At 32.3% G+C, this 9,725-nt stretch overlaps 1 protein-coding gene across 1 annotated transcript; it reads left to right on the top strand.

The window, feature by feature from the left end:
* Positions 1-201: 201 nt before the first annotated feature.
* Positions 202-6,101, top strand: LOC119671561 (proton-coupled amino acid transporter-like protein CG1139). The gene is made up of 9 exons (XM_038082253.1): positions 202-642; positions 1,990-2,103; positions 2,169-2,319; positions 2,386-2,507; positions 2,793-3,019; positions 3,090-3,220; positions 3,290-3,468; positions 3,824-3,999; positions 5,793-6,101. The coding sequence occupies exons 1-9, from the start codon at positions 638-640 to the stop codon at positions 6,032-6,034; spliced, it is 1,347 nt and encodes a 448-aa protein (XP_037938181.1). The 5' UTR covers positions 202-637; the 3' UTR covers positions 6,035-6,101.
* The last annotated feature ends 3,624 nt before the right edge of the window (positions 6,102-9,725 follow it).

The raw sequence follows: 9,725 nt of genomic DNA on the forward strand, positions 1-9,725 counted from the left end.
GAAACTCTTCAGAATAGAACGATTTTTGATTTTGTGCTAAATTTCACCAAATGTGAGAGAAATAAATGATAAAAAATTGTTAAATGTAAACACTTATTGTGCATTCAAATAATTTATTAATTCAATAAAAATACTCGTATTTCATAAAATATTATTCCAACAATTTTATTGAACGGTTTCAGCTCGAAGTACGTTGTTGACTGCAATTTTGAAAATAATTACGAGCGATGCTAGAGAATTGTCGACGAACAGAGCGCAATTTCATATCTTTTTGAAAGTATCTTGTTTTGACTCAACTGAACAACACTTCACAGTGAACACAAAACGAAGTCCAATAAAATAATCTAGGGAATGTAAATATTTTATGGATGTTATTTCGACAATAAATCGCATGTTTCGCGTTGTTTGATTTCTGGCCATCATTAAATTTATTGCCGATTTGTCAATGCAATTAAACTCGATAAGAATTAATAAAGTTTAGATTTTCGATTTCATATGCGATAAGTGCTTTAAAATTTATCATAAAATAACTTCTGATATTTGCATAGATAGTGCCTTCAGTAGAAGATAAACAAGTGGCCGTAAAGGAACTACAGTATCGGGTTAGTTCCTGTGAAGAGAAGTGATTGTCGCAATAATGAAGTAAGCATTTGAGATTTTCAAAAATTTTGTAAAATAATAAAATATTTGTTTTGCAAATTTATGTGAGTTTCCATTGTATTGTATTTGAAATGTATTTGAAGTGAAGTAAAATTTATGTTCGGGCTAATATTTTACAAAAATAATTATAAGAATTTTATCAAAAATTAATCCAGGAAATCTAAATTATCATATTGCTGTGTTATCATATTAAAAGATGATATAAATATATTTTCACACAGTTATCTTAACTGTTATCTGTAGGAATGCCAGAGTATATCATTAATATGGTTTTTTCTGAAGTGATAATGTTCCAAGGCCAAGAGGTATTTTAATTCGTAATTGACAATGAAGACATAAATTACCAAAAAATATATTCATGCCATATATTATATAAAGACAAATAAAAAGATAATGCAATGTATCATTTTAAAGATTTATTGTTTCATTGAAGACAGATTGCTTTATTTACTCTCCTAAAAAAATACACGTACGTAAATATCTTAAGTGTAGTATATAACCCATGTGAAACTCTTAAGTGTGATGATTTTGATTCGATATTATCTTTATGGTACGTCACTTTTTTTAGGAATATTTGAAAAAATATTTTAAATAAACAAGAAATGTTGACACATTCGTTTCCATTATTATTTGGAACCTTTTGCGATACCATATAGTCGCAGAAATAAATTATCAGCCGTTAATTACACGATTAACATTATTGATCAATTTTCGAAAAGAAATCAGCAAAAATTATTAAACGTTGAATAAAGGAAAAATGAGGTATTTGTCGTTTATTGGCGCTGCTCGGATGCAGAGTTGATGACTGGGAACTTCATACAAAGTATTCTGTATTGGTATAGGACTGGTATTGTTTGAGTGATAAGTTTTTTGTAAGGTCTTTGGTGTTTGACACGTGTTTTGACATCTAACAGCTGGCTTGGAGTTTCTGATGCTAATATTAACTCTACAGATTCGTAATTGAGTGTTGAAAAAATTTTGTAGTGGCATATCTGAACACTTCTCATTTTTCTCAATCTTCATTAAAAATAACCGCTCAATTATAGAAGTTTCTTGTAAATTACTATTTTACTATTAAGAGATTATATTACTTATATCAGTAATTTCATTGAAATCTGCAATTAGAATTCTCTTAAAAATTAATAACACATACATTCAATTACATTACTTAATCAAATACCCTGTTCTTCTATAATGAAAGATAATAAGGTGTTTAAACAAAGTCTAAATATGTAAACATTTCTTAAATATTATTTTTACGTATTATTATCTTATAAGTATTATTAAGTGCTATCAATAATTATCTTATAAATAAATGGTATCTAATAGAAACGATATTAAACAAAATGGTCAACAACAATTGGAAACCACACAGCCGGCAGCAAATGAAGCAAACGCCGACTATGATCCACATGAACATCGGAACGTCAAAAATCCAACAACGTAATTATTATTTTTAATAGAAAATATCGGCATATCCTGATAAATACCCGTGGTTTATGTTTCAGTAACTTGCAAACTTTCGCACACTTTCTGAAAGCCTCCATTGGCACTGGTGTTTTGGCAATGCCCAGTGCATTCGCCAACGCTGGGTATGTTAATGGACTCGTACTGACTCTTGTAATTGGCATCATTGCGGTGCACTGCTTACATATTCTGGTCTGTTTTTTACGCTTATTTTTTTAGTTAGTTACTAAATTGAACCCTAATATTTATTCGAAATAGATTAATTCAATGTACGAGCTGTGTAAGCGAAAGCGAGTGCCTTATCTCACGTTTTCCGAAGCGATGACAATTGGTTTCCAGGAGGGCCCGCCTTTTCTCAAATGCATTGTGCCGATAGCTACGTAAGTATTGATGAAGATACATTTCAATTCAGTGTGATGTGCTTTTGTTTGAAATCAAAGGGCGCCTGCAAGTGGGTAAGGTGTTGTTTGAGGTACAAGTGTTACGATGTTACGAGTATTTATTTAAGATAAAAAATCGGTTTGATCTCTGTAAATAGTATACAGAAATAATTTCAAAAAACTGCTGCAATAAAATTAATATGTAATTGATAAATGTTACTCATACGTCATGTGTTTTGCGGCACGTCATGCGGTTTACCTGATTAAATTTGTGTTTGCTTGCAGTCCGTTCGTCGATGGTTTCCTAGCATTTTATCACTTTGGCATATGCTGCGTTTATGTGGTTTTCGTTGCGGAGAGTATAAAGCAAATCGTGGACGAGCACCTAACAGTGTTGGACGTTAGAATACATATGTGCTTTCTGCTGGTGCCACTTTTTATAATCTACAGTATCAGAAATTTGCGGCTGTTGGCGCCATTTTCTTCAGCGGCAAATCTGCTCTTGCTTGTGGGTAAGCAAATTGTCGAGACGATGCTTAAGTGAAATTTAGAATAAATTTTTGTTGTTATTCGTATTGACAGGTTTTGGCGTTATTCTGTACTATATTTTTGATGATTTGCCACCGATATCAGAACGAAAAGCAGTGGAAGACATATCAAAATTGCCAATTTTCTTTGGCACAGTGCTGTTTGCATTGGAAGCAGTTGGTGTGGTAAGTTGATGCATTCATTTATCTTCCCTTTATTACAATTTATTAATTATGCAATAAATTATCTGTAAGATACTTGCGATTGAAGAAAACATGGAAACACCCAAGGCATACCTGAAGCCACTTGGTATAATGAATCTTGGCATGACGATTGTGTTAAGCATTTATGTTGTGTTGGGTTTCTTTGGCTACTGGAAATATGGGGATAAGGCTCTAGGTAGCATAACCTTAAATATACCACAACAGGAAATGTAAGTTAAGAGCGCTTAAATATAAAAATCAATAAAATATTCAAAGGACATTAAGGCACGAAATGCAAAAAAGTGAATTTCAAAATTAATTCAATTTTACGTTAGTGCCCAAAGAGTCCATGTCAGTTCTTTGACCTGAATACACTAAAGGTAGCGACAGCCTATGTGTTTGCATTAAGGACCTTAATGCAAACACATAGCAGCATTAACATTTTCATATTTTGCAAAATCACATTGCATATTGCGTGCATTAAAATATTGAATTAATGCATCGGATTAAGCCGCAAAAAAAAATAATTAATCTCTTTTGCGACATGTTAATCACACTTTCAAGGAATTTCATTTATCTCCACAGCCTCGCGCAAATTACAAAAATTCTTTTCGCCATAACAACTTGGATATCATATGCGTTGCAAGGATACGTCACGGCCAACATTATCTGGAATAAATATTTACAGAAGCGCATTAAGGACACAAACAAGCATGTGCTCTTCGAGTTGCTTGTTAGAGCCGCCATTGTCCTCTTGACATGTAAGTATAAAAAACCTTTGACACAATTTTAGTTATGCAACAAAAAAGAATAAATCATCACCAAAAACAATGTCCATCAGAACATCGACTATGAAAAACAAAAACAGCACGAGGAGAGTATTAGGTAACAACAAAACAGGTTGAGAACTATTTTTAACTTATAGACAATTACTACAATAAATAATAATAAAAGTAATGACGAAGACAATGTCCATGAGAAAAATTAAGTGTTCTTAGCAAGTGGATTTCCTTACAGATTAAATAAGAATACAAATAATATGGGGTGTGTTCGAAGGTAAATTAGATGTTTTTAAAATAAAGCCTCGTAGTGGCGCCATCTATTGATAAAAACTTTCAGCGGTAAACTCTCTATACCGATTACAAAGATATCTATAAGAATATAATTAGGAAACAATGGGCAGAAAAATTATTTTTTCTGAAGTTTTAGCTTTATTAAATATATCTGTATAACTTTCATATTTGAATACATTTAAATACATCTAGGAACATCTATATTCTTTGATTAACTTTTATGTATTCATAAAAAGAAATTGCATTGTCTTTTATCTTTTCGTATTCTGAAAACAAATTCTAACAATGATATTCAAAAATGTCGTCATTATATTGACTTGATAAATACTTGTAGGATTTTCCATTGATACTGAAGAAAGTATAGAATCTTTCATAAGATAGCATATATTTTGAACAGCTGTATGAGTCGCCACAAGTGCTGCATATAGGTGGGTTAAATTGAAGTTCTTCATAAAGAATTCCTTAACCTTTTAAGGAAGATTCCTTTTAAATAAATTGTGGTGTCATAACCAGTGTATGATAGCCTCATTCACTTTCACTCGATTGGAGTAAAACACGTCCGCATGAGCTATGTATATATTTTATAGTATTTAGAACTATATTAATATTTATAGAACTCTACTTAGAGAATGACAGTACTTTTATAAAACTATTATAATCTACTCGATTAAAGAAAATCAAGAATGTCGGAGTGTAAAAAGAAAAGTAAAGTAGAAATGTAAGCATCTAGTATATATCAGAGACATGGAACCATAGCAAATCTTTTAAGCTAACAACTAATCCTAACTGAATAGAAGATATTTAGCGTTTTGAAAAAAGGAAAGAAGGGAAGAACAGAAACTTATTATATTATCACGGGCAATACTAATACAGTTGTTAACTTATTTATTTGTCGTGTATTGACATTTTACATTTTACTTGAAAATGACTATTACCTTTTTTCTTAATCCCATAGGACAGCTTAGTGACTATAATTCAACAGTAACAAGAATTATTAAAAATCCTTTTTCTTTATGTTCTAATTTTCACATTAGCTTCGACAAAGTTGTATTTAAAGTGTTTTAGTTCCTAGCAGTATTTCTGAAAGCGATACAGTTAAACCATTTAAACCACAAAAATTCGATTAAAGAAATTAAACGGATTTTAAAAGAATGACTATTTTTTTAATGAGAGAACATTGCATCCTTTGTTTTCGCTTGAATACTTTTTTATTCATTGTGATTGTTTCACATTTTAATATAAATTTTGCTATTTTTACAACGAACTTCAACTTCAACTTCACCTTCACTGCTTCCACAATCATTATTTGCATCATGTCGACTGCCACTGTTACTGCCATCGCTTCGCCATTGCCTCGCCATCGCCATCGCCATCAACATCGTCATCGCTATTGCCATTGCTATTGCCACATATTCAACCATTTAAACGTTTCCGAACCACGAAAACATTTATGGCAATTTTCACATCAATTTTCATTGCAGTTTGTTGCGCTGTGGCCATACCCGATTTATCGCTCTTCCTCTCTCTGGTGGGTGCATTTTGTTTGTCGATTTTGGGCCTGATTTTCCCGGCGCTGCTACAAATTTGCGTGCAGTATCACACAGGATATGGACCTTGGAAGATAAGATTAACCAAAAATTTATTGTTGGTGGCATTTGGCGCATTCGGTGGCATAATTGGTACATATGTCAGCATTGTTGAGATTGTCGAGGCTTATAAATAATTTTTGTTTCATTTTTTCAATACTCGTTCTTCCGTTTATTCGTAGACAGAGGAAGGTTTGTGTAAATAAGTTTAAAATATTCACCAAAAAAATTAATGAAAAATTACAATAAATAAAAATCTATACATACAAACTGTGAAATGCGTGCGGCGCACATAATTATGTAAATATTTGTTCAGGGATCTGGAGCATGGAGCTGCCAGTATCGTGGCATCGCAAAGTTGTGTAAACAGCGTCCGGCATAAGTTCTGTATCAGACGAGCGGAATTCTGTACAAACTTTCCACCACAACAAATAAGCGACACGTTTGGGCTTATTAAGCGAGCATTTAACAACGCATATCATTATTAGCCCAGGACCATGTACGATTCTCCTACTTCTCGCACGTATTGGTGCAGTGGTCGTTTTTAGGCACGTTGTGGTTTCAAGCTGATTTGAGACTAGGATAATACAGCACAACACTGTATTTCTGTATTTCTGTACTTCTGTTTGCTGTCTGCGGAGGATTAGTGTTTGCGTTGCGTTAAAGCTGCTCCGCTCTGCCCGGCAAGTGTCATTGCGGGCGGATATTTTACATATCTTTTAAGTCCCTAATGACGTAAACAGCCTAGGCCATGTCTGCTTGCTGCTGCGTGACGACAAAAGAAATTACAACATTAATGTCATAATTATTTTAGGTTTTCGGTCTGAGCAAGGATGGTTAAGATAGGTGCACAAATCAAGGATAAAATGGTGGTTCCAAATTCTTGATACTTTAATTTTGAAATGGGTTTTCATTAGGACCTATTAGACAATGAACTGTTAAATATTAGATATCACAGGTACGAATATAAGGGGATTGTTTTTTTATAATATTTTGTTATTAATAGAGAGATAAAAAATTAAATTTAAAATTAAACAGAATAATTTGATCACAGACAATTAAAATTATTATAAGCAAAAAAATCAAAGTTAGGAGCAATAAGAATTATAGCAATGAATTTGTGGATAAATTGAAATGTTCCAAAAGCATTCTTAACGTACAGGAAGACAAGTCGGTACCAATCCAAAAAAAGCCTATATTAGTAGCATTTATGTATATTTAGAAGAACAATTTTGAAATCATTTCATGCGATCATTTATTATATAATAAAGAAACCTAATTTGGACTTAATCTTACATATGAATGTAAAGTCTGGACATTAAAATATACTGGCATCGTCCAGTTGTTTGAATCTTGTTACAAATCTATGGACCTTTTCAACTGGTAGGTAGCTCATTTAAAATTTTCAACAGTGAGTCAGATGAAATATAAAAGTGAAAAAATATCATAAGATACGACTAACAGTATAAGACTAAAGAATTTTTGTCGATAGAGACGCGGAACGAACTGTTGTTAGAATATCAGAACGAGAAAGAAGAAAGGATATTATAAAAAGCATATGATGATGAAGAGAAGTGATAGAGGAAGGACTCATCCACCATTTAAGGCCGGGGTAAGAAAGAGGATAAACAATGATATATTTTAAATGTTACGGGCTTGGTTCCTACAAATGGATTTGTAATCCACATTAAAGTTTGTTTGCATAAGTAGAAAATAGTATATAGAATATGTAGGGATTGTAGGCTACAAGTGCAGCAGTCATTTTTATTAAATCGTTTGTGCTAACAACTATAACCAAGCCAAAGGAATCTAGTGGAATCTAGATTTATGAATCTAGTGTTCTCGTCAATGCATAGATCAAAAATAAACGGTCGCTAGATGTCTCACCCTTCCTAAGTAAACTATACTTATGTTAAATATACAACTCAACATAAATGTAGTGTAGTTCAAATCTTAAACTGATTTAGAAGTCTGTAAAATCTAACTACTGCTTAATTTTATTACTAACATACATTTGAGTTATAAGTATTTCAGATTTTTTGCTTTTCAACTTAATTAAATACTAAACTATTCAACAAACAATTGAATATTTTTATTTGTTTTTCAAATTTAATACCACAAACCAAATTTAATGGCAAAAGAAATCAAATACAGGAAATCAGATACACTTACGAAACGGAAACCAAGTGGAATGGAAAATGACCACAATTAACGCAAAGTTACCACAGACGAAGCCATGCAAATCTGTTCGAAGGACTCTGATAGTAGTGCCTTCGAGTGTGGGATAAAGTGAAGGATGTGAGAGGATGTAGACGACATGGAGATTGATTTGAATTAAATCTGAAATCGCAAAAGGAAATTAATACGAATTATTGTTAAATGCAATTAAATTTTTTTTGCATTTGACTTTTTTTTTGGAAAACAATAGTAAAGAATTAAAATAATAAAGAGAATTTCAAATTGATTGTAGAGCAGAGCTTAAAGTAATGAATAGAAAAACATTTCCTGCAAACTTCCTTCGGCCGGCACATCTAAGTTGATGTGATGTTCGCTTACAAAAATAATTTTAAAGCACGAGTGAAGCGGAAATAAACTCTTCGCCAAGAAATGTGTAAATGTGTTCAAGTACCAACGAGTGTCCACACTATTTTGAGTTGTGAGAAAGTTCCGACTTGATTGGGTTTCTTCAAACGAAAGCGGAGCTACCACCCATTGGGCTGAGCACTACTGACAATCCGACAACATTTAATTAGATTTCTGGAACACTTTCTGTTCATTACAAGTAGAAAAAGAAGCATGAGAATTTCATTTCTGGGTCGGCATTAGAAGGGTAGAAAATTCAATTTGTTTCATATTAATTAGGCGCATAAATTTTATACCAAATTCTCTTCATTTAAAAGATATATTTTGATGCTTTTGTTAAGTTTGGCAAATATGTTTAGGCATTCAAATGGATTTGTTGGTGTTTTTAGTTTGGAGTTTCAATTCAATATTTTAACAAATTTAGTCCAATTCTTCTTGGAGACATAAGATAGTGTCAAACTAAACGATACGATGTTTTACAAAGTACATTGAAGAATACTGTCGTGAATGATTTCAATTTTACTATTTCAGTAATTAATTATGTTAATTTTCTGTTCTTGGGTTGGTAAATATTTTGTTTTAATTTTAAATATCTTTTTCCTTACTCAGCAAGACTTGTTAAGACTTATTTAACGATTCACTTTACCAACCAGCGCAATAGATTTGAAACCTCCTAAAATCTTTAATAAAAATTAAAACCATCTTCAAGAAGAAGTGCCAATATTTAATAATACATACTGCACATGCATTGCACAGTGGCAGAGTAGCTAAGATATATAGTTTTTTCAGCCTATTTAAATTTTACATAACCGATAGTGACCTGTCAGTAAACCCTATATATGGCGAATACCTTGTAAGGAATTGTGATTGTCAGATTTTTTTTTATATAAAAGGAGCCAACTATCGCCTAAGATAGTTAAAAAATGTAAGCGACTTATTCACGCATTAAGTGGTAGTATCTAGGTAATCCTGGTTTGAGTTGATGTGTACCATATGCAAATATAGTGAAAGCACGTTGATGACTTAGTTAAACTTTATGTCCGTTTGATAGAAATTTCTAACTCAATCTCTGCTCCTGCCAATCACAGACGAAAATCTACACCTGGTAATTTTTTTCGACAGGCTGATTCTGGAGAGGGCCATTGTTTATAAACAGCTAGATCAAAAGCGGGATGTCTAACATTCAATACAAACAATCAGATGGCTTGACGCTAGCTGGGGATGCCTTGCACAAATTATTGTAGC

The sequence above is a fragment of the Teleopsis dalmanni genome, chromosome 1 (genome assembly GCF_002237135.1).
Source record: "Teleopsis dalmanni isolate 2A chromosome 1, ASM223713v2, whole genome shotgun sequence".
In the NCBI taxonomy this organism is placed as follows: domain Eukaryota; kingdom Metazoa; phylum Arthropoda; class Insecta; order Diptera; family Diopsidae; genus Teleopsis; species Teleopsis dalmanni.